The following is a 27368-nucleotide window of genomic DNA, read 5'->3' as shown; positions in this document are numbered from 1 at the left end:
CCCCATAAGCAAATCTTGGGGGCTGCTGCCAGGCTGGGCGGGGGGGGGATGATGAGAAGATTAGAGAATTTTGCTTGGAGCACAGCAGGCAGCGGCGCGTTCAGGACTCTCTGGGATGTGGCACACCCCAGACTGCCCCTCGCCCCAAAAAAGAGAAAAAACGGAGAGACAGAGATAAATCCAAGCAGCTCAGGGGAGTTAAATCAGTGGAGGGAGCCAAGGCGGGGTGGAGGGGGGGGAAGGGGCGGCAGCGTCCTCTCGGGCCCCGCAGCCCAGAGGCCACAATAGATGGGCGGGGAGCTGACCCCGGCTGAGCGGAGCTGGAGAAGGGGGTATCCTCCCCCGCCCCGATACCTTCGGAAGCTGATTTGCCCCTCTATTGGGCACGGAACGGCCGGCGGGGCTCGGACGCGGGGGTGGGCAAACTCCTCCTTCTCTGCCAACTCCTCCCCTTCCTCCCGCACGCTGCCCTCTGGAACTTGTAGTCCCTGCGCTGCCCCGCACATGGGGCACGACTACATTTCCCGAGGGCCCCCCACATCCTCCTCCTCCTTTCCCGGGCTGGCTGTGAGTCCGGCGAGGGCAGGAGCCCCGGGATCCCCGCGCCGCGGCCGGGCGGGTTCGACCCGCAGCCCCCATGCCCGCCGCCCACCAGGTACGGGGTGTGCCGGGGGTGGGGGGTGCCCCCGGGGAACCCGCGGCTTCGGGAACGTGAATGCCCCCGGAATGCTGGGCATGTGGGGTGCCCCCAGGGTAGCGCTCTGTTTCAGGGAGAGCCGGTGCCGCGCACCCCCCGCCCCCCCAACACCCTCCTCTACCACGTGCCCCCCAAACCACCCCGCAGCGCCCATCCCTGGGGTGCTGGGGCCGGGCGGGGGAGGCATATAGGTGCCCACACGGTTGGAGAGGGTGCGTTTTGGGGAGCTTCCCACCCCTTGCTTTAGGGAAGGTGCTCCAGGGACTCGCGCTCCCCAGTTCTGCTTGGCAGCTCCCCACAAAACACATCGTGCTTTGGCAGCTTCGCTTCTGTGTCACCGACGCGCGGCTGGGGGGAGAGCATCCCTCGGCCCACCCGGGGCTGTCCCCTCTGGACTGTGGTGGCCGTGGCTCCACGGGAAGCTGAGCCAGAGCTCGGCGACCGACGTCGCCCGTGGCCCACGTTGACAACGGCATAGCGTGACAGTGATCCGTGACAGTGATCCGTGCCAAGGTCACACCAGGATAACCCGGCAATAAGCAGGTTCACACAGTGATAGCGGCCCCTGCTCTGCTCGTCTCCCTCCCCTTCCTTCCCCTTCTCCCCCCTGCTCCCTCTCCCACTTCCACTCCCTCTTCTCTCCTCTCCCTGACTTGCACCAGGGATGAAGGATGGAGCATTCCCTGGGGCTCAAACCCACTCACTTTCAGCGGGGCAGTTCCATGGATATTCTCTAGAGGTGGAACTTGAGTCCAGCCAGATGGATTCTGGACTGGAGTCCCTCCATGTGTGAGGACACACCTGCTGGGAGTTAGGAGCCAGTCCCCCTGGCACTGGAGCAGCTTCACGGTGCTGCATCCTGGGTTTAGTGCAGTTGGTTTCCTTTGGGCCAGCAATGAATGTGTGTATCCATCCTGGATGGACATGACAGGAAATGCGGTGCAGAGGGTGACAAACATCCCATTGGGGTCCAGGCACATGTGGCAGGGGCCGACCCACAGCAATTGGCTGCTGCAGGTAACATCCACAGCCCAGCCTGGGGACAAGCAGGTGATGGGGCAGAGTCCAGGCATGAACTGGCAGTGACCTCGCATGGCATGGTGCTGGGGTGGGTGCTTGAGGGGGGTTGAGCCCCTGATCATTACCCCTTGCCCTTCCTGCCACAGCAGGGGAGCCAGTGCTCCAACCAGTGCCCGAACCAGTGCCGGCTCACTGGCTGGCAGTGAGTGAGCGCCGAATCCCTGCCCTGGTCCCCAGGGATCTATTTAAGAGGTGGGGGCTGTTTGCCCAGCTGCGAGCTCTGGGACATGTGTGTTTTGGTGATGCTCAGCCTCCAGCACTGATATCCCATGGGAATGCCTCTGGAGCGGTGAGTCCTCACTGGGGCAAATGGGCACTTTGCCTCCTGCTGCTGCTTTTGGTGTCAGTCACAACCAGCTTTCCCCGGCTCATGTTCCCATTAGTCATGTTTGTTATGCAGCGGCATGGGGAGGCTCCAGAGGTGAGCCCCCCAGTCTCACCATGCAGGATCCACAGGGAACACAGACTGGGACCATGGACTTGTTTTTTAATGACCATTAGTTGTTCTGCAGTTTGCAGGGTAATCAGGTTTTTAGACCTTGCTCCCGTGGCATGGATTGGCACACGTGGAATTTTATGACATGAAAAGTACTGTCAGTGATCTGTTGTGGGAGCGGGGAGCACCCAGTCCAGGCCTTCTCCAGTCACTTCCCTCATCCCGTGACTGCTAATCAGTTCTCCTGGATTTGAGCTTTTAATCCTTCTCTGGACCGTGAATCTCATGGCATTTTGCATTCTCCCCAGGCTGGGCATTGTGTCCCGCCGGGAAGAGCCAAGGGGCAGCCGCTTGCCTGTGGCTCAGCTAAAGTCCTGCCAACTACCCAGCTACTGTATAACACAGCGGCCCTGTGCCCAGTGTGCACATTAACTCGCTTCCACAACCGGCACAGTCCCGGTGGTTGCTGCCATTCCCCTCCGGAGCATTCCCGACACAGAGCATCTGCGTCCCCCTGGGTCTGCAGCTCAGAGGGAAGCATTGCTTAAGGAAGCTCTAAAACCCCCCTGACTCTTAAAAGGGAGGAAAAGGAGATGCTAGGGTCTGAGGATGCCCCACTGTGGATCCAGGTGCTTCGTGCATCCAGGCTCCAGATGCACATGATTTACAAATGTTGCTGAAATGACCCCCCCTGCTTTTGCACAGCGAGACACATGGCCGCTTTTCTTCTTCCCAGAACACCTCCTGCGGAGAAGGTAGTGGTATTTATTTGCCTTGCGATTCTGGAGGAATTTTGAGCCCTCGCCAAATGCTGCTTTTTCCCCAGAAACTGCAGTGCCGTGGTTTTCCATGCATTCAAGAGCGCCTGCAGACAGAGAGGGGCCGTCTGGTCCGGCAAAGCCCGTGTAGCTGATGGCTCCCAGGATAACGCTGCTGTCCTGCTGCAGAGCCATGCCCAAGAAGGATGATGGTGCCAAAAAACCGGCATCAGAGACAATGCCGGACCAGCGCTGGAAGCTACAAGTCTTCTACCTCTGCTTCTACGGCTTCATGACGCAGATCCGGCCCGGGGAGAGCTTCATCACCCCTTATCTCCTGGGGCCTGACCAGAACTTCACCAAGGCAGAGGTGAGACATGGGCACCCTGTCCCCCACCCTGGGGTCCCCCTTTCCAGCCACTGTCACCACCCTGGGGCTGCCCAGAGCATCCGTCTGTGGTTCTGGGGTGCGTGGGGGGTGTCATGTGCCAGGCACAGTGGTGTGGTGACTCATGGTGGTGCTTTTTGGGGGGAGAAGGTGGTGAGGAGTGGGTCCCTGTCTCACTTGGCTGTGAGGTCACCCTGTCTCCTAAGTCCCAGGTTCAACCTGCCGTGGCATAAGACCTCGTGCCCAGGCTAGCAACTAGTCGGGGTGAGGCTTGATCCCTGCCCACCTGAGCAGCCTGTTAGATGGCAGGGGGTTGCCAGGCTGGGAGAAGCCCCACCCCATCCCACTGGGGAGACCTTTCCATGCTGGCACTGTGCACCACTGGGCTGCTGGCAATGATGGAGTTAGACAAGGAGGGGCCACATGTCATCGTCCCTCGACCAAGGGATGCTGGCCCCAATCCCAGCCAGCTGCTGTGTCTGTGGGAACGCTGCGTCCTGGCGTGGGAGGGGGCTGAGTCTCAGCCAGACCCCCAGCCGAGCACGCTGCTGGTCACATTCCTCCCTGAGGAGGTGCTGCGATGGAGGTCAGCAGCTGGTGCCCACACAAACCACATTCCTCCAGGCTGGGGGGCAACCCCAAGGATGTATCCAGTGCTGAGCCCCTCCTTGCCCACATGGCAGGTGACCAATGTGATCACACCGGTGCTGTCTTACTCATACATGGCTGTGCTGGTGCCCATCTTCCTGCTGACGGACTATCTGTGCTACAAGCCAGTGCTGGTGCTGCAGAGCCTGAGCCACATCTCCATCTGGCTGCTGCTCGTGTTGGGCACCTCCGTCCTGGCCATGCAGCTGATGGAGTTCTTCTACGGCATCACCATGGCTGCCCGCATCGCTTACTCCTCCTACATCTTCTCCCTTGTTGCCCCATCCCGCTACCAGCGGATGGCCAGTTATTCCCGCTCCTCTGTCCTCATGGGTGTCTTCACCAGCTCGGTGTTGGGCCAGCTCTGTGTCACCTTGGGCGGCGTCTCCTTCCTCACACTCAACTACGTCTCCTTGGGCTTTGTCAGCTTCGGCCTCATCCTCACCCTCTTCCTTGAGCGGCCCCGGCGCAGCCTCTTCTTCAACCGGCCTGGGGGTGCTGGTGACGGGGCTGCATCCACGGAGCTAGACAGGATGGCTGAGGGGGATGGCAGGGGGAGAGCACGGGGCTGGAGGGACGCGGTGCTGTGCCGAATGCTGTGGGAGGTGGGAGCATTGGCCAGGCAGCCCCAGCTCCGGCTCTGGTCCTTGTGGTGGATCTTCAACTCAGCTGGGTACTACCTGATGCTGTACTACGCACACATCCTCTGGAATGAGATCTCTCCCACCACGGACAACCGCCGGGTGTACAACGGAGGGGTGGATGCTGCCTCCACGCTGCTGGGTAAGCTCATGTGGGATGGGGACACTGGAGATGGGGGCGGGACACCCTCATCCTGCTGCATCCCACCCTTAGGAATGGTGGTCCTTATGGAATGTTTGGGAATGTAGGGGGTGGTCTGGCTTTGGGGGTCACGTGATCATCACTGGGCTGGGTCCCAGCCTAGGCCATGTGGCCCCTGAGGTGCTCACAGCATCCTTCATCCCTCCTCAGGGGCCGTTGCCTCCTTTGCCGCTGGTTACGTGAAGATCCGCTGGACACTGTGGTCAGAGCTGGTGATCGGAGTGGTGACGGCATTCCAGGCGGGGTTGCTCCTGCTCATGAACTCCACCACCAACATTTGGTTGTGCTATGTTGCCTACGTCCTCTTCCGTGGCTCCTACCAGTTCCTGGTTCCAATTGCCATGTGCGTGGAGCCCCTGGGGATCTGCTCTTACCCCGGCGGCTGGGTTGATTTCAGGGATTCACCAGTTCTCCCATTTTTCCCAGTTTCCAGATTGCTACCTCCCTCTCCAAAGAGCTCTGTGCTCTGGTCTTCGGGGTCAACACCTTCTTTGGCACCGTGCTGAAGACCATTATCACTGTCATCGTGGCCGACGAGAGGGGCTTGGGCTTATCTGTGCATCCCCAGGTAGGAATGGGGGGGCATCTAGGATGGAGGTGGTCCCTGAATGGTGTGGGATGAGGGCAGGGCTTCAAGTGTTGTTCTTTCCCCCCTCCTCTCTTCCAGTTCTACATGTATTTTGGTTACTTCACGCTGCTGGCCGTGGTTTACCTGCTGGCGGCCGTCGGTGTGGGCATCCAGCACAGCCGCCGCAGGCAGCCGGCAGAGCTGGCCTTGGCCAAGGAGCCGTGCCAGCGCCCCGTGGAGATTCCAGCACAGGAGAAAAGCCCAGAGGCAGGCACCGTGTGAGCCTGAGCGCTGGCACCATGACACCATGGCTGGCTCCTGGCTCCCTAAGTGAGCATCGTCATCATCACCATGTGGTTGGTCTCCTGTCCCGCTGCTGGTCCTCAGTGCTGGTCTGTTGAGGGTATAACCCTCGGGACATGTTTTCTGCTCCATGGAGACAGGGCTGTGCCCCTTCCAACCCCCAAACACAGAGCACCATGGGATACCACACAGGGATATGGATGGGGACCCCATCCCGCTACATCCCCATCATGGCACGGAGCCAAGCTACAAGAGGATGTTTCTTTATTCAGTGCCTTTAGAAAATGGTTTATAGGACACAACCAACAACAAAAAAATAATATAAAGATCCACAGGCTTTAAATTGCATTAATTACACAAAATACAGTAGACTGTAAGAAATAAAGACCGTGTGACTCGCACAGCTTTTATGGTAATAATTTCCATACAATAACAAAAAAAAGCTAGTTACGGATTTCTCTTTTTTCTTTCTTTTTTTTTTTTGGTTTTTTTTAGCACCTTGGATTTGCCCACACCAATTCTAACCAGTTTTGCTGCGCCTTCACCATTCAAGCCCAGCAAAGGTGGCATGGGGAGGGGGGATGGCAGTGCCTGCCCTTGATACCACACGTACTCAACACGCACACACATATAAACACACGCCAAGGGCACATCTGGCCACACATCGGGGCCACCCCTTCAGCCCAGTACCTGTTCTGGGCTGACTGTGGCTGTACCTGGGCTGCAGGGGCACGGACAGAGGTCCTGAGGGTGTGTGGAGGGGATGGGGGAGACCAGACCCCCACCAGAGCTCTGCTGGCTGGGAGGTGGAGGTGAGGATGATGATGGGATAGTCTTTACCTGGGGAGGAGGGAGACCATCTGGGGGAGCCCAAGCACTGCCACGGGACAGTCCCTTGGGTGGGATGCCAGGATTTTGGCTGGAGAAGACCCCATGGCCCCAGCAGCAGAGATTTGGGTCCAACGCCAAGCTCCTGGTTGAGGACAGTGTGGGGCTGGGGTGCTGGTCAGGGAGCCCCCACAGGCTCTTGGGGAGGGCACCTGACATGGCAGCTCTGAAATCTCCCTGTCAAGCAGCCTCCCAGCCAGCCATGCCAAAAAGAGCATCCAAGCAAGTGGGGGAACAAGCTGAAGTGGTTAAATATTAGGAGTTAGAAGAAGAGTGAGGGGACGAGGAGGAGGAGGAGGAGGAAGGCAGCCAGTTCATGGCTGCTCTGCCCCGGGTGGCACCCAAGCCCCTGCCGATCCAGGGCAGGGGCCATGGCAATGCTCTTTGGCTTCAGGTCTGCGGGAGAAGAAAACCCTGCGGGGCGAGAGCAGGCACGTGGAGGGAGCTGAGGACCCCAGGGGTGCCAGGGTGCAGGGTCCCCGCCCCTCCCTGGGGAGATGGGGGTACCCAGGGGATGGGAGGGTGGGTGTCACTTTTTGGCGGCAGTCATGAAGCTGTTCTCGATGCAGAGGACGATGAAGGCGTGCTGGCAGCTGCTGGCCACCTGCTCCAGCAGTTTTCTGGAGGTCAGTGAGGAAGCCTGGCCGGTGATGGCGCGCTCCTCCGTTCGCCACGTCTCGCAGTAGCTGTCGGGCAAGCGCCGGCCCTTGGCATCCGAGCCGTGCCACACACTCTTCTGTGGCCTGGAAGGATGAAAGGTGGGAGGCTGCTGCTGCACCCCCCCATGCTCCAAACCCCATTTCCCCATCGCTCAATCCCGAACTCACCATCCCGCATCCCGCAGGACATCCCGGCCGTCGAAGGAGAGGATACGGGTGCCGGCTCGCAGCGGAGCCCCGCTGCCTGTGAAAAGGGCTTCCCAGTTATTGAAGAGCACTTCATCCTGGTGGGAAGAGTTGGAAAATGGGGGAGGGGGAGGGTTAGCCCTGCTTTCACCCCAGGAGCATCCCAGGAGCTACAAGCCCCAGCAGCCTCCGGGAAGAGGAGATGCTTCATGGATGAATGGGGGCTTCCTTGGCAGTGGTGGGTTAATGGTTGGACTCAATAATCTTAGAGGTCTTTTCCAACCATAATGATTCTATAATGCTATTCTGTGATCCCTTGGAGCTCATGGAGTGTCAGGAAGGGAATGGGGACACACCTACCCGGAGGTTGACGATGGGGACAGCGGCACGGTCGGCCCTGCGCACGATGCTGTAGAGATCCTGCAAGCGTGAGGAGAGGAAGGCGCGGAAGGTGCCGGCCAGCCCGACCTGCCGGGCTTGCTGGAAGCACTGGAAATCAGCGCCCCGGATGCCACGCATGCCGCCACTGAGGGGGGTGTTCAGGGCCACCAGGTGAAGCTGTCAAGAGGGGACAACAGGGCTTGAGGGACATGGCTTTGGCCACCATCATCACCTGCCCTCGGCCAGCAAATGGCACTCACAGCGGGCTGGAAGTCCTGGTGCACGTGGGCAGCCACGGGAGCCGGATCCGGCCGGCGGTGGATGTAGTAGCTGTTGAGGAGCTCGTCCTGGTGGTGGAGCAGGGGTTGCTCAGGCAGGCGGTGCTGGTTGGCCACCACCTCATCCCCACGCCAGGGTCGGGCAGTGGGGGGGGGGACATGGTTACGGAGGGGGTGCAGGGGCCCGTGGGGCTGGGTGCCAGCGTAGTGGAGGGTGGGCGGCTTGTCATACACCTCGTTGTCCTGAGGAGGGGGAGACAGGCTGAGGGGTGGTGGTGGTGCCCCAAGTGGGGATGGAGATGGTTGGGGATAGAGATAGATGTGGTTGGGGATGAATGGAGACAGGGGTGGAGATGGAGGTGGTTGGGGTGGATGGAGATGGTTAGGGATGCAGGTGGAGAATGCTGGGGATGCATGGAGACGGGGACAGATGGAGAAGAGGATGAAGATGATTTCGGATGGAGATGGATGGGGATGGGATAAGCATGTATGAGGATAGAGAATGGGGATGGGATGAGGATGTATGAGGATGAAGGATAGGGATGGAAATGGGGGATAAGGGTGGGCATGGGGAACACAGGACTCACCAGAGCTGAACTGGGGATCAGGTTGTGCTCCTCCAGCTGTAAGGGCATGACACATCAGATCTCAGGGGCCCCCTTCTTCTCTTCCTCGCACACAGGTGGGGGGACCCCCGAGCATACTGAGAGTCACCACCAAACCCCCAGGGTGGTGCTGTCTGCACTCCCCAAGAGCCGAGTGCTGCAACCCAGGAGGGGGCTCCCCTCTGGCCCCCCCCTACTCACCAGCACCCGTCGGAAGCCCCCGCGCAGGCGGACATAGAGCTCTTGCCGGTCAGTCAGGAAGATGAGGCTGCCCTCAGGCAGCTCGTGTGCGGTGCTCAGCATCAGCTGGTATGTTGGCATGGCACGGAGCTGCGGGCACAGCACGGCGGGGGGCTCAGGGACCAGCCGTCTGGCACACAGGCAACACCCTGCCCAGAGCCCTAACTCACCCCCAAGGATAACCCGCTAGTGCCTGGTGGTCCAGGGGGTCCTGGTGGTCCTGGGGGTCCAGGGATGCTGATAGCTGTGAGGGGAGAAGGGTGAGATGTAGAGGGATGCAGCATGGGGCAGGATGCAGAGGTGCAGGAAAGGGTGCATCAGATGCAGCAGGGAAGGACGCAGTGGGGGGCAGGGAGGGATGCTGGGGTACAGGGAGGGATGCTGGGGGATGCAGGGAGAGATATAGGGATGCAGAGACAGATGCCAAGGTGCAGGAGGGATGCGGGGGGGTGAATGGAGGGATGTGGAGGTGGCACATGGAGGGATGCAACAGGGCAGGTACTCACCTTGTCTGTGGGGACCTGGGAAGGAGGGTGGACCAGGGGGGCCGGGAGGGCCAGGGGGGCCCTGCCGCCCCTCATATCCAATACCAGGGGGACCCTGAGGTCCAGGAGGCCCTGGTGGCCCGACAATACTGTCCCCCTTGGGACCCTAGGTGGAATGAGAGAACATCCCTTGTAGCAAAGCCCCCAGGGATGCCGCCCCCCGTCATGCCCCCCTTGCTCCCTGCCCCGTGAGGTACTCACTGGCAGCCCAGGGTATCCCTGGGGCCCTGGAGGCCCTGGCAGCCTGGAAACACTGGGGTTGTAGAGTGGGGTGCTGCCCGGCTCACCCTTCTCACCCTTAGGACCTGCATCTCCCTTGTCACCCTGTGGGATGGCACAACCTTAGGGTGAGTGGCCAGGGCACACTCCAGTACCCCAAATCGTGCTGGGTTCCAGCCACCAGTGTGCAAAGGCCTTACCCGCAGGTTGGTGCCAAAGTGAGTCGGGTCATAGGGGAAGTGCCCTGTGAAAAGAGGGAAAAGAGAGGAGAGCAGGGATGGGCACGAGCCACCCCTTGCCCCCCTCTGTGTGTGTGGACTGATCACCTACCTGGGGGCCCTGGGGGTCCAGCATCACCTTTCTCTCCCTTCTGTCCTGGGAACTGGTGGAGACCTGTGGGCAGCAGCAGGGATGCCATCTCAGAGCTGTAGCATCCCAGCTTGAAGGGACCGGGTTTGCCCCCAGTCCTGTCTTGCTGAGGTTCCCCAAACTGCCCAGATGGGGCTGGGAGAAGATACTCCCTTACCAGGAAACGCTGGCAGTGCAGGATGGCTGGAGTCACTGAAGGTCTGTGGAGATGCAAAAGAAGTGGCTGCAGAGACAGCAGCATCCCTGGGGACCCCCCTCAAAGCTGGTGACAGTCCAATGTGCTAGCCCCAGACAGGAGGCACTGGGGGACCCAGTCACCAGCACCTCCATCATGCTGACCGTGTTGTTACTCACATTGCCACTGTTGTAGGCTATGCTGCCAGGTGGCCCAGGGGGCCCAGGAGGTCCTGGGGGTCCTGGGGGACCCTGTAGAGGGCAAGAAGATGTGTCAGGAGCCTGCAAAGTGGACAGTCCCCACCATGGGGGGGGACATCAGGGCCATGCCCTGCTCCAGAGGGCCAACCAGCCCCTGAGAGAGGGAGACACGTGCCCTTCGCCTAAGAGATTGGGGTCCTCAGGGAGACCCTTGTTGTGTTTCCCCCACTCTGCAGGGCCAGCAGCCGGGGGGCTGCAGCAGTGCTCACCCGCAAGCCCAGCACATCTGCGGGGTCACCCTTCTCACCCTTCAGCCCATTCATGCCAGGACGTCCCTGTGGATGAGCAGCACAGATGAGCCTCGTCCCCGTCCCCCTGCCAACCCCTGGTGTCACGTCTGATGCTCCAGAGTCACCTATGACACCCTGGCATTGCCTCCGATGCCCCGGCATCACCCCATCCCTCAGGGACACAGCAGGGTTTGGGGTTCAGTGGATGAAAGACATGCAAACAGGGAGCAGGGATGGGGTGGAGGCGATGGCTGAGGAGACAAACAAACCGGGAGCAGGTCTTACGGGTCTGCCTGGAAAGCCGATCTCTCCCTTCATCCCTGCTTGTCCCTGGGGACCCTGGAAGGGAGGGAAGATGAGGATGAGGATGCTTAATATGGGAGCACCCACTGTCCCCCTTTGCCCAGGATCATCCTTGTCCCTCCCCATGGGATACAAGGAGGATGGTGACGGTGACTTACTGATGGTCCCATTGGTCCCTGCAGCCCCGGCTCCCCCTGCAGATAACGGAGAGGGAAAGGGCATCACCACCAGGACTACCCAGCAGCTGTCACATGGGGATGTGACCCCCGTTCCCACCATGCCCCCACCTTTTCTCCTTTCACCTTTGCGGTGACCACGGTCCCATCAGGGCTGATGATGACACCGGGTTCCCCCTTCTCCCCCTGCAAGAGAGGAGGAGGTGCAAGGGGACATGGAGGGGCCAGGCTCCCTCCTGTGCTAGGGCTGGTGTCACCAGCAGGACCCGGCAGCCAGCTGGGATTGGGGCCAGAAGTGTGACCACCCCATGGGGCAGAGGTGGCCTGGAGCAGTTACCTTCAACCCTGGGGAGCCCTGAGGACCAGTTGACCCCTGGTCTCCTTTTGGTCCCACTGGACCCTGCAGGGAGGACACAGAGCCCATGTCATTTCCACTCCACCAAAGGCAGACCCCAAACCCCTCCTCCATCACCATCACCCTGCGGCAAAGCGCAGCAGGACCAGCAACCAGAGCTGTCACCGAGGCCACCCCTGTGGTCCCCAGATGTGTCACTGACTCACCGGGAATCCGGCGTGGCCTGGTCTGCCCTGCAGAGAGAAGCAGAGATGCTTCTAAGAGCAAACCCCCTCTTTCCAAAAAACAGGGTGCCCTCCTGGTATTGCTGAGGGGTGGGCATGGGTGTCAGGAGGGCACCTACCTCTGGACCAGGAAAAGCCACCAAAGACTTCTGCAGAAAGAGACAAAATAAGGTTTTTCACCCCGATCTTTGCTCTGCAAGTCAGAGCTCCTGGAGAGGTCTCCCTCAGTCCCCCCACATGATGGCTGCTGGGAACACCCCTTCCTCCCCCCGAGGTTTAACTTCCCCCACCTGTGCTGAAGCCAGGTGCCAGCACTTACATCTTCACTTGAGAGAGTGATGACCTGTCCAGGGGGACCGGGTGGCCCTGGGGGGCCGGGCAGCCCCACACCATCTTGTCCTCGCTCTCCCTGGAAGACACAAGCCATCAGCCCTAGGGCCACCACCAGCCGATCCCCATCCCCAGCATGGTGGCACCTACCTTCTCACCAGGGTTGCCTTGGTCACCTTTGGGTCCCTGGAAGGAGAAGCAGGCAGGGGTGAGCTTCCTGCTTGGCACCACACGGAACCAGACTCTGGCTCACAAGAGGAGACGCCCTCCCACCTCCAGCTCAGCACCACCACTCTGGCCACTCCACTCTGCCTCTAAGGTCCAGGCAGCGAGCCAGGCTGAGACAGTTTTGCATGGTGAGTGGGGTGGCAAGGTGATGAGGACAGGTCCTAAGGTGTAAGGGCACCCCTGGCATGCAGTGAGCCAGGTCCCAAAGCAGGGAGGGGGAATTTCGGCTGGTGGAGATGGAGCTGCTGCAATCAAGGGTGTCCTGCCAGCAGTGAGGGGGCTTTTGGAACTGGGAGGCTGATGCTCCTACCTGTGGTCCAGGGAAGCCCTCCAGGCCAGGACGTCCATCCACACCAGGCATGCCAGCATCTCCCTGTAATGAGGAGTGGGAAAGAGAAGGATGCAGTAGGGAGCAGCCAGCCCCAGGTTGGGGAGCAAACCCAGGTGCTGGCACACAGCCCATCCCAATCTCCCCATGCTCCTACCTTCGGGCCTGGCAAGCCGGGCTGTCCAGGGCTGCCGACCTCTCCCTGCAAGGAAAGAGGTGTCAGAGCAGCATTCCTAAAGGCTGCCTGTAGGTATGCTGCAAGGATGGAGCCAGGGTGAGAAAATGTTGCAAGGCTTCCTCACCTTCGCCCCTGGCAGTCCTGGCAGCCCCTGCAAGCAACAAGGAGACATGAGCATCGCATGATGACAGGGGGCACGATGGCAGGGAATACCCCAGGATGCCCAGGATGGAGAGGGCAAGAACACAGCTACCTGTGGCCCTTCAGGTCCAGGTGGTCCAGGGGTGAATGACAGCCCCGAGCCCTCCATGTCACCCTAAATGGGGGGAGAAGGGGCTGAGCCGCGTCCGTCCCCAGCTCCAGCTCATCCCCCCCGCCATCATTGCAGTGACCACTTACAAATCCAGCCTCGTAGCCTGGTCCTGGCGGTCCCGGGGGCCCGGGAGGCCCTGGCTGCCCTCGGGGTCCGATGGGCCCAGGAAGGCCAGCTAAACCCATTTCTCCCGGCGGTCCTGCTGGTCCCATTTCTCCTTTGTTGCCCTGCAAAGGGGACAACAAGGGGACAGATGGAAGGGGACAACGGTCCCTGCCTGGAGCCTGCAAGCAAGAGGCAGTACATCCCTTCCCAAATCTTCTCTGGGACAGGACACAGATGCTCTCCACGATGCTCTCCTGTCTGGGGGCTTTGTGGGAAGGGGCACTGCCCAGCTCAGGTATCTTTCATCCCACCAGTTCCCCATGTAATGTCCACAGTGGCCACCAGAGGCTTGTCTAAAGTCATAAATGTGAATAATTTTGCACATGTGGCTGGAGCCAATGCTGCAGCAGAGCTTGGTGCTGGGCAGGGATGCTTGCAGGCATCCCTGGGCTTCCTGATGGTTCTCGGAGCACCAGGATCGGTCCTTATACTCACTGCCACCCCATCTGCCCCCTGGGTGCTGGCAGAAGGTTAGAATTAAGGGTAAGAAACCTTAATTTTTGAGATTCTTGCTCCCAGCTCAGGCTGCAGCGGATGGGCCATCCCAAGGGGCAGCCTGGCTCCCAGCAAGCCTTTACTTTCACCTTTGGGGAAGCGTGGTGGAGAGAAGCTGAAGCAGGCAGACAGGAGAGAGTGATGCACAGATGGGGTGTGGGCACCCAAAACCCTCCCGGCAAACTCTCTTCTGTGCCTTGAAACACGCTGCTCAGCTTCCCTGCCTGCCTCTAGCTGCAGCAGTGCCTGGAGCAAAGTCAAGGCAGGGTGGCAAGAGCCTGGTAAGCATCCTTTGGGGGGTCACCAGCTCTGTGCACCCTTGAGCTGTGGCACTGACCTGGGAGAAACGCAAATACCAGCATCCCCCTCCCCATTCCTGTGCAAGATGCCCCCCAAGCAGCATCCCTGCCTCCAGTATGCAATGGGACTCCCCCAGAAAACCCAGCCCAGGCACAGTACCTTGGGTCCCGGTACACCGGGGAGGCCGAGGTCACCCACGTCACCCTGGGGAGGAGGAGAAGGAGGGAGAAGAGGGTGTGAAGAAGCTGTCCAGCTCCAGGCAGGAGCACAATGGTGCTCCCTAGCTCAGGAACTGGGACCTGCCAGGGATGTGCCAGGAGCGTTGCCCTGTGGGAAAGCCATCACATGCTCCCAGGGCACGTGGGACAGGGGACACTCACCCGCTCTCCTTTGGGCCCTGGCTGCCCAGCCTCCCCGTCTCTTCCTGGAGGACCCTGAGGACCCTGAAAGATCCCAGGAGTTTGTTCCAGCACAGGGAAACCCCATGGGGCTGGCGGGCACTGAGCGCCCTACCGCTCAGGGTGGCCACAAGGTGGCCCTGGGATGGGTCCCCGTGCCCACTCCATACACCTACCGCTGGCCCCGGGGGTCCAGGGATCCCATCCCTGCCTGGCAGCCCCGGTGGTCCTGGCAGGTCTGTGCGGTTCATCCCGAATCGTCCTGGCTCCCCTGGCAAACCAGGCACGCCAGGTGGCCCTGGGGGACCGGGTGGCCCGCGCGGACCCTGGAAGAGAAAGGGGGGCCATGGCTGAGGGTGTCCCCCCACTCCTGGCCGGCAGGGCAGGCACTCACCCCCACTCACCCGCAGGCTCTCCAGGTCACCGCCGAAGCCAGAGCCCTCCATGTCAATGAAGGTCTGAAGGAGAAGCAGGAGGGTGATGTCAGGCACAGGGGGCTGCCCAGGGGCTGTCAGCAGTATCCCTCACCTCTGGGGCTTGATGGATCCCCCTCAGACCCCTGTGTCCCAAGGGGCACTCACCAGCTTGTCATTCTTGGAGGAGGGTCCTGGTGGTCCTGGGGGGCCAGGTGGTCCAGGGGGTCCCCTTGGCCCCACGCCTGGGTCACCCTGGCACAGACAAGAGAGCACAGTTTGTGGGTGCAGCCAAGCTGACAGTGAGAGGAACAGGAGGCGGCGGCATGTGTCGTGTGCTGCCTCCCAACGCTGGCACTGGCACTCACCTTCTCCCCCTTCAGACCCGGCTCTCCCGGCATCCCGGGGAACCCCTGGGGCCCCATATCACCCTGCGAAGGGGAGCAGGGTGGGGTCAGCAGGTGGCAAGGTAAGGGGGTGGCTGTTCCCCATCACCCTACCATCCCCCCCGCCACTTACAGGTTTGCCGTCCTCGCCAGGATCTCCCTAGGAATGACAGAGAGGAGACAGGTCAGTGTGCAGGTGGGTAGGGTGGGGGGACAGGGGACACCCCAGGGATGGGGGACTCAACTCACGGGCTCGCCATCCCTGCCGGGGGCTCCATCTTTCCCTGGTGGCCCTGGGGGACCAGTGACCTGCTCCACCACTGAACCATCGGTGTGCCGAGAGAGGGTCCCGGGTGGGCCGGGGTCACCTGGTTCCCCTTTTTGGCCCTTAGAGCCAGGGTAGCCAAATCCAGCACTGCCCTGGGGAGGAGAGGCAGATGGGGATGGGTGGCACATCCCTGAGGTGGCAGCCTCAGGCTTTGTCCCAGCTCACCCAGCAATGCTCACCTTGATGCCCAGGTCTCCCTTCTCCCCCTGAGGATCAGAAAGAGAGCGGAGCAGGTGTCAAACATGGACATGTCACTGACACCCTTGAGTCCCCAGGGACCGTGCTCTCACTCACCTTTTGGCCCTTGACACTGCTTGTCCCCATGATACCACCAGTCCCTGAGTCCCCTTTCAAGCCACGTTCGCCCTTCTCCCCCTTTTCACCTTTGGGGCCGGTGCCTGTCGGAAAGGAAAAGGGAGCCGGTTGTGCTTGGGGATGGCCACGCCACCACCTCCCCACTTGCGTGCCCCTGGGAAGGGGAAAACTGCTGGAATTACCTCCCATGGAGACCCGCAGGGTCTCCTCTGCTCTGGTCCTCTCAGCTTGCTGCGGGGACCCCCCACTGCTCCTTGGCCCGCTGCCCCCCGCCACGGGGGGAGAGGTGACAGGGACAGCATCCACCAGCCCTGGGACACCCTGTGCCAACAACGAGGGGACACCGTGGTGCCGTTCACCTCCCAGTGCCTTCCCATAAGGAACAGGTGCCGGGACACCATGAAGCATCCCATCACCTTGACCACGGAGGGCCCTCATCCCACTGAAATTCTGAGGTGCCGCCCTGAGTGCAACACCTGTGGGCAAAAACTCACCCCGACCTTCCCTGAGGGTTGGTGTCCACCTTCTGCCCCACTGCCGAAATCACCGGAGAGCTGTGTGGAGCAGGGATGAGAGGTGAGCTGGGGGCATGGTGGGGGGCACTCCCTGAGCCTGCCCCACTCGGGCTACCAGCGCTCACCTCCGTGTCATCCTCCTCTTCCTCGCACTGGCGCTCTGCCGCCCGCGGGTCCCCTCGCAGCTTCAAATCGGCAATGACCCCCTGGAAGGAAACCATGGATGGATGGGTGACACAGAGAGACACGTCACGAAGCCACTCTGCCATGATGTGACCTGTTGTGCCACTTGGCCACCGTGTCCTCAAGTGGGAGGAGAGGGAGGGATGAGATCCGCTGTCAACAGTGCGAGCAGCTGGATGAGGTCACCACCCAACTGGGGGCATTTGCTTACAAGAGGAATTTATATAATTTTTATTATGTATAAAAATATATTTGTAATACATTATATTTATTATATATCTTTAACTTAATCTATTTATAATGTATTCACATTATAATGTCACAGCTAGCCTGGCTGAACTGCAACTGCCCCGATCCTTGTTTTCTCAAGCCCATTATGTTTCCTTGCCCGGACACGGCACGCTGTGCTTTCAAGCCAGCCCAAATATTATTTTAGGTGAATTGCCCAGAGAAGAGACACCAAAGAGCAATTATCTCCCCTTTCCAAGCTTGCTTCCCACCATGGTCCCTTGGTCCTCCCCACCAGGATCAGAGGGATGGGTGGCATCCCATCCTGGCAACATCCCCAGCAGCACCCCTGTGTCCCACCTCAGCAGCAAGGACCTAAGCTGGGTTCTGGGATGTGCTGGCTGACCCCACTTGCATTGGGAGCTGTGAGGTTTAGGCTGGTACACACACACCCTCCCCAGTTGAGACCAGGATGCTACGGGGGTTTGTATCCTTAGGAAGGGATTTGTGGTGATTTCTTGTATAAACAAGTGGCCTGGATGCACATAGTGCTTGCAAAATCCAAATAAACAGTAAGGAAGTACAGATTATCCTAGAAAATACAAAATGTGTGCTGCAGGGACGAGGGCCTGCCAGCGGTCCTTGCATGGGGCAGGGAACCCTTGGAAGAAGAGAAACAAGGAGCACAGCTAAAAAGGTCCCTGTAAAAGCACTGCTGGGTGGCTAGCCCGGTCCTGGCCCCTCCCTCTTCTCAGCCCACCTGGTGCCAGGTCTGGCACATGGCTTGTCAAGCCATGCTGGTGGTACTGGGCAGGGGCTGCGAGGTTGAAACCTGGGGCTTGCCAGAGGCATTGGAAGTAATCCAGGTCCAAGCCCTGAACTGAGGCATTCCCATGAGGGATGGTTATAGGGGCCCTTTTTCAGATTGTTTGCTCCAATAAAGGGGGCAGCAGCACTGCCCCCTTACAGTGGATCTTACAGTGAATCCACAGAATCACAGAATCATTCAGGCTGGAAAAGCCCTGCAGGAGCAAGTCCAACCATTCCCCCAGCACCGCCAGGTCCCCCACTAAACCATGTCCCCAGGTGCCACATCCAGCTGCAAACAAATGCTCCTGCCAGACCCCATCTAGGACCCCATTACCCTCTGGGTAAGTGCTGTCCCACGGGCTTCTGCATCACCCGCAGGCTTTGCCCCCCCAGGTTCCATGCCACTGACACAAAGGTGACTCTGGAAGGAGCAGAGATGCCAGGACACCCCTCCAGCTGCCTGCCAGCAGCTCATCCTGAGGCTTGACCCAGGGCCAGCTTTTAATCTGCTCGATGCCCTGTTAGTTCCAGATAACGCGAGTCAGGGCTGGACAGCGATGGAAACACCACGAGGCAGTCAGATGCTGCTCCCTTCTCATCCAGCCAAAGCGGTCAGCCTCCTTCCCTCGATGGCCAGCTATTCCCCATGGGAAAACTGGGGGCGGGCGGTGGGATAAGGGGTTTGGCAAGCTTGGGAGCATCACCTGCTAAAAGGTCTGCTCTGCTCCAAGCTGTTGCTTTGCCTTCCATATGGTGCCAAACCGCCTCCAGCTGGGGAGAGGAGCTCCTCCAGGGCCATGACCTGGCCCTCCCAGCATGTTCAAGAGCAAAAAAATTGCTCTTCAAGGGCAAAAAGTGGCTCTTCAAGGGATCTGCCTGAATCCCAGTGCACACCAGTCTGTAGCCCTTCAATGATTAACCCCTTCCTGGGGGAGCTTTCCCAGACCAAAGCCATTCAACTTGGAATGTGGCAGCACAGTCAAGATGATGTTTAAGCTCAGAAACCTACTTTGCAAAACTTCAAGAGTATTGCCCCCCTCGGCAGAGCCTCTGTTGCTGGGCAAATCCTGCTCAACCCAGGAGAAACCTGAACATTCCTCTCTTCAAGCACTGCAGGGGATTTCCAAGTCAGTTGAGTATTTTCCCCACACTTTCCATAAACCTTATCTAGAACATGAGTCCTGCTCAAAGCACGGGCTGAGCTATCACATCCCTCCTCACTCTCCAAAGCCTTCCGGGAGATACCGCTCAGCATCAACCAACAAAGATATACTCCAGCCCAAGCATTTTTTCCAGCTAAGAGAGATATTTTCCCAGCCAAAGCAGCTCCTCTACCAAAGGAGTTGGGTATTTTCAGCAATAGTGAGATCTGAAGAGGCTCTGTGAGTTTGCTGGGAAAAGGGACGGGCAACGGTGGCTGCTGTAGGGCAACCCCATGTCCTCCTGCCAGCCCACCTTGAGAGCTTTGCCTTGGTGAGCCCCAAGATGATAAAATTAGAAGCATCTCAAGACACCTTTTCCCCCATTTCAGGTGTCCCCTTCCCCAGGGACACACACCGAGTGTGGCCTCTGGTTGTCTTCCAGGCAAAAAGGACAGTTCAACAGGCACAGCTGGTGTTATGTCTCTCGAGGCTTCTTGGAGATGCACCTTGGGGTGACCCAAGGCCTTACCTGGTATTTATCCGGGTCAGCCCCTCCAGCCTGAGCAACAAAGAGCCCGGAGCCATCTTCCAGCTCCATCTCGTCTGGGGAGCGCTCAAACCGGACCCGCTCATGCTCCTCGCAGTCCAAGTAGAGGATGACTTCATCCTCCTCCACGCTGATGGCAAAGCGCGTCCACTGGTTGAGCAAGGTGGGCACGGTGAAGGTGGCTGCTGGATACGAGCTGGGTGAGCCCGGTTCCGTGTAATAGAAGATGATCTGCTGCTTGCCTGCCCGCAGCTCTGAGAGCTTGACGCCCACGTAGATGATGCTCTGCGAGGAGTCCGTGATGGCAAAGAGCACACCGGCCCAGGGGGTGGTGGGCTGGATGTGGAACAGGAGGGAGAAGTCCCGGTAGAAAGGGCTTGGCAGGTGGTACCGGGCCACCTGGCCCGTGTTGGCATTGGGGCCGAAGACATAGCCAGGGTTGTTGTCAGGGCCATAAATTTTGAGGATCTCCTCCGGTGGCGGGTCTCCGATGAGCTCCAGGAGGCTGACCTCGGCACTCAGGTTCTCTGCAGGAAGAAAGGAAGGGGATGGTCACAACCAGCCACGCAAGGATGGTCACTCAACAAGGTGCCTTGGGAGGACACCCCTGGCCACACCTCCCCCAAATGCAGTTCTTCAGTGGCTCCCTCTGCTCTCCCTCCCCAGGGACCGAGATTTTCCTTCAGGCTGTGGGTTGGCCAATGCAGCAACCTTGAGCTGCTCCCATCAGACCATTCAGATGTGACTCCCAAAATGCCACCCAATCCCTGCAGCTGGCCCTCCAACTGCAGTTGGGACACCATAGCATGGTTTGGGTTGGAAGGGACCTTAAAAATCATCTAATTCCAATTCCCCTGCCATAGGCAGGGACACCTTTCACTAGACCAGGTTGCTCAGAGTTCCCTGGATGGGATAAAACCAAAGGGATCTTGTCCACGTTAGGGGGATGTTGCTGGAGCACCAGGATGCTGAACAACCATGGAGCCCTGAGGAAGTGTGCTGCACCCATACCCGCTCTGGGGTCACAGTGACCCCTCACATCATCCCGGAACAGCATCCTAGGGTCACCCCCGCTAGGAATAAATCAGAACCATCCCCTTGCAACACCCTGGGAATGCGGCTCAAGCCAGCGTGCCCCATCAGCTTCCCAGATGCTCTCAATTGGCGGTTGCCTCCTTTCCCAACTCCTACTGAGAATTAGAGAATTAGGGAGGTTCTGCTGGAGACGGTCTCTCCTCCCCGATGCAGCTGAACATCTGGTCAGGGTGAGCTGGCCGTCTGTCCGCCAGTTCCCGTTGTTTTGGCAGCAAGCACATCCTCATCGCCCACACACTGGGTGCTGGATTCCTCCTCTCCTATGTCAACTGCTCGGGGTCAGTGCCAGCTCCATGGGAGTGAACATGCCGGGTGCTTTTTAACCTCTCATTTCCTAGGAGTGAGGAAACCCAACCACCCTGGCTCTGAAACAGCTGAGGGATCTGCACTGGAAATGAAACAAATGCTCAGTGCTGATTTTTGGCCCAATCCTGAGCCAGGAGCAGGAGCTGAGGCAACTCGATGTCCCCAACTCCTTTCCTAGTTTTCATGTGAGTGATGGGGGAATTAGACGTGTATCCTGGAGTATCCTGGGCTGAACCTAGGAGGATCAGCCAGGAACCTCCACCCAGCTCTAGAACCAGGCATTGTCCTCCAGAGCTCTTAAAAAAAAAACATTAAAAAATAAACTAAAAAAAAATAGAAAGAAGGAATCAGTCCAGCCTTGCCCAGCCTGGAAGGAAAACACATCTCTTGGGATGGTGATGAAAACCTGGGTGCCCCTTCCAAAGCCTGAGGGACATGGAGCATTCCCAGTCTGCCCCTGCTGCTGAGCCCCAATGCCAGTGCCACCTCCGTGACAGGGACCTAGCAGTGGGGACATTAGAAATGACACCAATTAAAGGTGGGGGCAAATTTTTACTCTGCCAGACCCCAGACCCACTGATCCTCTTCTGAACTCTGAAACTGTTCAGTATCCACCCTGCTCCCCCAAGACCCCAGTTCCTCCCAAGCCTGGCATCCCAAAACTGACCTGACTGGGAGAAAACCTCACTCCTGGTCTTCCACCAGTTCTGGGCCCCTCATCTGCCCTCCACTGGGATCAGGCTTCCACACAGGGCATCCCCAGTCTGCTTGGAGGTGAACCTCTGGATCCTGAAGCTCGGCATCCTTTCACTCTCAGATGTGTACAGCCCTACACCAAAAATGATGGGGCGAGCAAGTGGGGCTCCCTCAGACTCAGACTGGCACCCACCCACAAGTCACCCCCTGCTCAGGCCCCCCACAAGCTTGCTCTAATTGCAAATGCCAAGATGCCGGGATAGAGCTTATCTGGTGTTGGAGGAAGCCAAATTCTCAGCAGCTTTAGGGGAAAAGGAAACCAGAGCTTCCTCCCGGGGATCCACATGGTGTAAGAGCCAGCGCTGCAATTCCTGCAGCCAGACAAGTCATTGTGTCCCCTCACCAGGGCTCGGGATGACGGGGGACACGCTGAAAGAGGCTTTTGTTAGCAGTGTAATTTTCAACCACGCTCCCCTTGGAGCTCTGGGAGCCTCCCTCCTCTCCAAACACTCCACTTGCCCCCAAGTCTGGAGTGGGAGCTGGGTGCCAGCACTTCCCAAAGCAAAAGGAGACACACCCTTTCCCTGAGTGACAGCAGGCAGAGGCTGGATGGGGACTGGGGAGCAGAGGAGTAAGTGGAGACCCCTTCAAATGTCTGCTCCCCTCCAAAAGCCAAGTGTCCCTTCTCATCCACCAAACCTTTCAGGCCATACCTCCTTTTTCCAAAAGAGATCCAGAGCCCAAATATTGCAGTCCATGATCCTTGTGGCAAACCGGCAGCATCTATCATGGAGCATGGAGAGATGGCAGAAGCTGCAGGTTTGTTTCTGGCAAAGGATGGCTGTGGGGATGTCCCTTGCTGCAGTGATTCTGCCATTGGAAAAGTCCCTGGGATGCTCCAAGCCACCATCCCTCTCTGCCATGACTTTCCTGGTTAGCTTGAGCCAAGGCTGCCAGCATGGCCCTGCACATCCCATCCCAGCTGAGATGCAGGGGACCTCCAGCATGCAGGAGCATCTCAAGTCATTCCATGGGGTGCACCACAGCCCCCACTCATTGCTGACGCTGCCCATCTGAGACACCATGGCGCAGTCTTGGATGGGCACGCACCTCCCCTCTGAGCATCCCCATGGTCCCACTGCATCCCCCCAGCAAACAGAGACTCTTTGACACTGAGAGGACCATGTGTGGGACCCTTGTCTGCCACTACCCCCTCCTCTCTCCCCCCTACCCCCCCAACGCCCCTCTGGTTCCTCGTTGGCATCTCCCGGCTATCACCCGAGGGCACGGGGCCGGCATGGGAACACAGCCTCTTTCAGAGAATTTGTGGGGGGGGGGAGCTCCTGCTTTCATCCCAATGTGCATTTCTCCAGGCACCAGTCACCTCCCTCGCACCCCACCTCCCTCTTGTCCCTTCACCCCCTTGCCCCAGAGGCATGTCTGGGTCCCCCCGTTTGACACACAGAAAGGTCACAACCACCAAATGACTAAGCGGGAAGTGAAGTAACCTCTCCTGCTTTTCTGAGCAGGCAAGGATCAAACATTAGCCGTGGGGTGAATCATTAACCCCAAAGTAAAGGGCTGCTCCAGGAGGGGGGAGCGTGCCCGCACGGCCACGGGTCACCTTGAAACCTCCTCACCACCATGGTGCTGCGGTTGGGTGACCACAGGACAGAGGTCTTTCCCCTGCTCCTGCGGGGAGATGCCAGGTCTCCAAGTGTCCCAATCCCAGGATGGACACCCCAAAGCACTGTGGCACTGGGAAAACAGCCCTGAATGCCAGCATGATGTTCTTGGGGAGCATCTCCTGTCCCGACCACTAGGACACTGTGTTTCACCAGGGGTAATGCTCAGCCTTGTGGAGGGAGTCAAAACCCGCTGGTTCTCCGAAAAAGCCAAGGCTGCATGGAAAGTGGTTTTGGACTCAGCAGCATCCCATGGGGACAAGGCAGCAGCATCCCTCAGCGCCTGGGGGCAGTTTTGGGAGGGGAGACACAACACAAGGATGTCACCCAGCCACGTTACCTGCAGAAGCATTAATAAAGACACAAGAATACCCTTCATCCTCCTCAGGGAGAGCATCGCAAGGCAGAGGCAGGCGCCCACCAGCCAAGTGAATCCAACACAGGTCTCTGACGGCCTCGCAGAAGCCCTGGCATGGTGGGGGGGTTACGGGGACCGAGGCACTACACCCGGGGAGCAGCAGCAAGCAGAGGAACCACTCCAGGTAGCGATGGCACCGCGATTCAAGCAGCCCCTCCCACTCATGCAAAGCCGCCCGAATTTCCTCCTCGCTGCTGTGGCGGAGGTAATTTGGCAATCGGACATGGCTGGTGCCCAGTACGCTGCAGAAGGGCAGGTGGGTTGGGATGGGCAGGCAGTGGCTGGCAGCTGGCATCAGTCCAGGAAAGAAGGATGGCAGCCCCACGCCATTACTACCGTAGAGCCGCGTAGTGGCAGTTAGTAAATTGAACTCAAGAGGACTGGAGTTATCAGCAAGAGGAGGATTCACACCATTATCCACCCTCTGGTTAGGCAAGGGGGAGCTCTGGCTCCTGTTCGTGCTGGTCAGGGCCAGCCCCTGGTGGCCAGTGCCGTGCCATAGGTTCGGTGATGCTTCACGGTGGTGATGGGGAGGTTGTGCCACGGGGTCCTGGAATGGCACTGCCTGCTTATGGGTACTGTCACCTGGTGAGAAAGGAGAAGGGGCACTACCTGGCTGGGGACTTCCTGGTCTCTGCAAGGACATCCATGTCTCCATTGCTGTGGGGGTCCCTGTCCCCAGGAGCTCCGAGTTCTCGATGGTCCCTGTTCTCAGGAGCTGTGGGTCCTCAGTGTTCCCCAGGAGCTGTGGGTCCTCAGTGGTCACTGTCCTCAGGAGCTGTGGGTCCTCAGTGTTCCCCAGGACCTGTGGGTCCTCAGTGGTCACTGTCCTCAGGAGCTGTGGGTCCTCGGTGTTCCTCATCTCCAGGAGCTCTAGGTCCTCAGTGGTCCCTATCCCCAGGAGCTGCAGATTCTCGGCGGTCCCTGTCCCCAGGAGTTGTGGGTCTTCAGTGGTCCTCATCCCCAGGAACTGTGGGTCCTTGGTGGTCCATGTCCCCAGGAGCTGTGGGTCCTTGGTATTCCTAATCCCCAGGACCTGTGGGTGCTCAGTGGTCCCTGCCCTCAAGAGCTGCAGATCCTTGTTGCTCCCTGCCCCGAGGACCTGCAGGTCCTCAGTGGCCCCTGTTCCCAGGAGCTGTGGGTCCTTTGTATTTCCCATCTCCAAGAGCTGTGGGGACTCAGTGGTACCTAACTCCAAAAGCTGCTGGTCCTTGGTGGTCCCCATCCTCAGGAGTTGCAGGTCCTCAGTCGTCCCTGACCCCAGGAGCTGTGGGGACTTGGTGGTACCCAACCCCAGGAGCTGTGGGTCTTCAGTGGTCCCTGACCCCAGGAGCTGCATGTCCTTGGTGGTCCCCATTCCAGGCAGCTGTGGGTCTTCAGTGGAGCTGCCGACCACATCCTGCCCAGGGGCAGGTGAGGTGCTGTGAGGAGGAGCGATGCTGGGCTGTGCCATGCTCTCCATCAGCCCTGTGACATTCCTGTCCCACTGCTCTGTGGTTTTGGCTGCGGTCCCCTCACCCGTAGGCACTGCTGTACCAGGATCTGGCTCCTGCTGCTGTGGGGTGGTGACATTCCTCACCATCTCATCACCCCATGTCCCTGGGGACAGGCTGGGAGCAGGAGCTGCCGCTGAGGGTAGTGGCTCTGAGGCTGGGATTCCCTTGCTGGGTGCTGCTGGGCTTCCAGTGGTCTTCGTGCTGTCCCAAATCCAGTCCAGGAATTGTGTTTCGGAGGAGGAGAAGCAGCTAGCCAGGAGGAGCAGAAACCCCAAGGCAGGTTGGGCCATTGGAAAGGGAAAAGGAGCTCTGTTGCCTCCAAGAGCAAAATGGAGGAAGGAAAGGAGGGAAGAGGCAGCAGTTTTGCCCCAGCCAGACTCCCAGAGCACTCACATCGCTTTCTCCTCCCAAGCTCCAGCACTCGACCTTTCAAACCGGAGCGGAGCAGTGGGAGGAGTGGCCGCGCCGCCGGCCTCGCTTAAACCCTCCTCTCCCCAGCGCCAACCTCCCACTCCCGGCACAGCCCCTCCGGGACTCCGCCGCCTGGCTGGGGACCCACCTGAGTCCCCCAAAACCTCTGGGAGCCAAGCCAGCCTTCAGACGCACCCTACTAGCTGTTCCAGCAGCTGCTGCCAGCTGTTTAACTCCTTCCTGCCCAGAAAATCCTAAATCCTCTCTCTCTGCTCGGGTGGCTCTGGTTAAATCAACAGCTGTACCTGGTGGGGTCATGCATGGACGTGGCCCCCATGGATGCCACCAGTTTCGGTGGGACACCCTGCTCCAGGGCTTGGGAAAAGGTTATAACTTCAGAGCAAAACAGAACGAGGAAGGAAAAAAAAAGCCAGAAAACATTTCCAATATTTCCACTGGCCGGAAACACAACGAGTCCCAAAAGTCAAGTGTTTAAAGCCTCTTTCCCGTCTCAGTTACAGGGCCAGGACCCCCCAGGTGCCGTCGCAGGACGGCAAAGGGGGACACTTGCAACCCCCCCACAACAGGCATCACACGCCAGACACGTCTCGAAGCCAGGTCTGAGCAATCACAAGTTTTCCAATCACAAGTTTTCTTGGAGCCCGGGACACAAATCCCTCCAGGCAGCACTGGGACTCTCCTACACCCCAAAAAATTTAATTGTTCTTCACCTCAGCTGAAAAAAATTCCCCCCAAATACACTCATCCAGCCTGTTTTCCCATATCAGCATTGTCCTGCTCTGGTGACAGTGCCCCCTATTCCTGGGGATCACTGAGCCCCTGGTCCCCTGCAGGGACGGAGCACATCCACGGCCCACACTGCCGTGGTGACACCGGGCAAGTCACCTTCAAGGCTCGAAAAGTGTCCCTGAGAAGGGATGTTGATGGGGAGGTGACAAATTTGGCTCTCCTTGGCCCCGTGACTGGGAAAGTCACAGTCTGCTGCAACGTGGTCCTACAGTGTAGAGCTCTCCTGTTGCTCTGGTTTAAAAACATCCAGGAAAATCACCAAAACCAATGTTCAGAAGTCCATTTTGCTTTACACAACATTTCCCACACTGCCTTTTAAGCAAAACGGGCGAGATTTCCCCTTAAAATGGGAGCTGGATGCTGTTGCCAACAGCCTGCCCCATGACTGATGCTGTTAGGGGCGCCTGTTGCAGAACAGCCCACCGCTAATCCACACGGAAAGCAGTTTTGTCTGTATGTCAGAGTTTCCACATGCCCCCCCCCCCCCCCGAAGCTCCTGTGCTCCCATCAACCTGAAGAGAGAAGCCAGGCATCTGCCAACCCTCCCTGGCGTGTTCGGACAGGACCCTGCTGCGCCCGGCTCTGCCACCCTGGGGCCAGGGCGCGGTGGCACAGCATGGTGTGGGACCCCCCCTCACCCTTGTGTCCTTGGCACACCCGAGAGGGGTATGAATGGCTACTGCTCCTCTCCCACTTGGTGGGATGGAAAAGCTTGGTGTTCCCACAGGCTCTTCCCAAAACTGGGGGGGGGTGATAAGTAGGGTGACAGCCAGCAGCAGGGATGTGATCCAAGCCCCCCAGAGCTGCCTCCTGGAGCCAGTGGGGAGCATCATGCGCCTTGATGAGCTGCCTCACCTCAGTCGGGAGGATTTCGGCAGCAGCACCATGCTGGGGTACCTCAAGCGTGTGCAGACATGATGGCCAGCCAGAAAAATTCCCATTTCTCCCTTTTATTGGGATTAGGCAGCTCATGATAGTGGAGTGGAACAGCAATCCCGTGAGGTGCCCTCGTTAAGTCAATGATCTTCGTTTCAC

At 58.9% G+C, this 27368-nt stretch overlaps 2 protein-coding genes across 5 annotated transcripts in view; one reads left to right on the top strand and one right to left on the bottom strand.

The window, feature by feature from the left end:
• The first annotated feature begins 584 nt into the window (after nucleotides 1–584).
• Nucleotides 585–6175, top strand: SLC19A1 (solute carrier family 19 member 1). 2 transcript variants are annotated; one of them, XM_039381365.1, is made up of 7 exons: nucleotides 588–655; nucleotides 2950–2968; nucleotides 3040–3341; nucleotides 4043–4790; nucleotides 5001–5193; nucleotides 5277–5418; nucleotides 5518–6175. In XM_039381365.1, exons 3-7 carry the CDS (start codon nucleotides 3126–3128, stop codon nucleotides 5698–5700), a joined length of 1482 nt encoding a protein of 493 aa, XP_039237299.1. In that variant the 5' UTR covers nucleotides 588–655; nucleotides 2950–2968; nucleotides 3040–3125; the 3' UTR covers nucleotides 5701–6175. The 2 variants fall into 2 exon arrangements, with proteins under 2 accessions (XP_027607822.1, XP_039237299.1); XM_027752021.2 differs by lacking the exon at nucleotides 2950–2968 and having other exon boundaries at nucleotides 585–655.
• The window catches only part of COL18A1 (collagen type XVIII alpha 1 chain), a 38073-nt gene continuing 16673 nt past the window's right edge, over nucleotides 5969–27368 (bottom strand). Inside the window, exons 1-42 of one of the 3 annotated variants that reach the window (XM_027751980.2) lie at nucleotides 23539–25411; nucleotides 19399–19943; nucleotides 16632–16712; nucleotides 16486–16545; nucleotides 16174–16312; nucleotides 15971–16074; nucleotides 15856–15882; nucleotides 15598–15768; nucleotides 15482–15508; nucleotides 15331–15393; nucleotides 15131–15217; nucleotides 14954–15007; nucleotides 14726–14875; nucleotides 14532–14594; nucleotides 14311–14355; nucleotides 13278–13418; nucleotides 13132–13194; nucleotides 13003–13029; nucleotides 12858–12902; nucleotides 12683–12745; nucleotides 12295–12330; nucleotides 12134–12223; nucleotides 11934–11963; nucleotides 11797–11823; nucleotides 11573–11635; nucleotides 11347–11421; nucleotides 11218–11253; nucleotides 11042–11095; nucleotides 10736–10801; nucleotides 10446–10517; nucleotides 10249–10291; nucleotides 10053–10115; nucleotides 9923–9966; nucleotides 9705–9827; nucleotides 9465–9609; nucleotides 9129–9202; nucleotides 8920–9048; nucleotides 8701–8736; nucleotides 8096–8356; nucleotides 7815–8012; nucleotides 7437–7552; nucleotides 5969–7352 (exon numbers count right to left, since the gene is read on the bottom strand). In XM_027751980.2, coding sequence (XP_027607781.2) covers nucleotides 7139–7352; nucleotides 7437–7552; nucleotides 7815–8012; nucleotides 8096–8356; nucleotides 8701–8736; nucleotides 8920–9048; nucleotides 9129–9202; nucleotides 9465–9609; nucleotides 9705–9827; nucleotides 9923–9966; nucleotides 10053–10115; nucleotides 10249–10291; nucleotides 10446–10517; nucleotides 10736–10801; nucleotides 11042–11095; nucleotides 11218–11253; nucleotides 11347–11421; nucleotides 11573–11635; nucleotides 11797–11823; nucleotides 11934–11963; nucleotides 12134–12223; nucleotides 12295–12330; nucleotides 12683–12745; nucleotides 12858–12902; nucleotides 13003–13029; nucleotides 13132–13194; nucleotides 13278–13418; nucleotides 14311–14355; nucleotides 14532–14594; nucleotides 14726–14875; nucleotides 14954–15007; nucleotides 15131–15217; nucleotides 15331–15393; nucleotides 15482–15508; nucleotides 15598–15768; nucleotides 15856–15882; nucleotides 15971–16074; nucleotides 16174–16312; nucleotides 16486–16545; nucleotides 16632–16712; nucleotides 19399–19943; nucleotides 23539–25402 — 5814 coding nt within the window. In that variant the 5' untranslated portion in view covers nucleotides 25403–25411 and the 3' untranslated portion in view covers nucleotides 5969–7138. Of the gene's footprint in view, nucleotides 7353–7436; nucleotides 7553–7814; nucleotides 8013–8095; nucleotides 8357–8700; nucleotides 8737–8919; nucleotides 9049–9128; nucleotides 9203–9464; nucleotides 9610–9704; nucleotides 9828–9922; nucleotides 9967–10052; nucleotides 10116–10248; nucleotides 10292–10445; nucleotides 10518–10735; nucleotides 10802–11041; nucleotides 11096–11217; nucleotides 11254–11346; nucleotides 11422–11572; nucleotides 11636–11796; nucleotides 11824–11933; nucleotides 11964–12133; nucleotides 12224–12294; nucleotides 12331–12682; nucleotides 12746–12857; nucleotides 12903–13002; nucleotides 13030–13131; nucleotides 13195–13277; nucleotides 13419–14310; nucleotides 14356–14531; nucleotides 14595–14725; nucleotides 14876–14953; nucleotides 15008–15130; nucleotides 15218–15330; nucleotides 15394–15481; nucleotides 15509–15597; nucleotides 15769–15855; nucleotides 15883–15970; nucleotides 16075–16173; nucleotides 16313–16485; nucleotides 16546–16631; nucleotides 16713–19398; nucleotides 19944–23538; nucleotides 25412–27368 lie in introns of those variants that run through there. The other 2 variants (XM_027751982.2, XM_027751984.2) reach the window with 2 other exon arrangements.

This window comes from Pipra filicauda, unplaced genomic scaffold (assembly GCF_003945595.2).
Source record: "Pipra filicauda isolate LSUMZ 115617 unplaced genomic scaffold, ASM394559v2 scaffold21_size4447388_pilon, whole genome shotgun sequence".
Lineage (NCBI taxonomy): Eukaryota > Metazoa > Chordata > Aves > Passeriformes > Pipridae > Pipra > Pipra filicauda.
This window is presented reverse-complemented; position numbering and strand designations above follow the sequence as displayed.

Excerpts from the sequence above, each read along its gene's own strand:
- SLC19A1 (XM_027752021.2), top strand. The coding sequence starts at position 3,126 with ATGGCTCCCAGGATAACGCTGCTGTCCTGCTGCAGAGCCATGCCCAAG. Across the intron at positions 4,791-5,000 it reads TGCTGCCTCCACGCTGCTGG|GGGCCGTTGCCTCCTTTGCC; the intron begins GTAAGCTCATGT and ends ATCCCTCCTCAG. Across the intron at positions 5,194-5,276 it reads TTCCTGGTTCCAATTGCCAT|TTTCCAGATTGCTACCTCCC; the intron begins GTGCGTGGAGCC and ends CATTTTTCCCAG.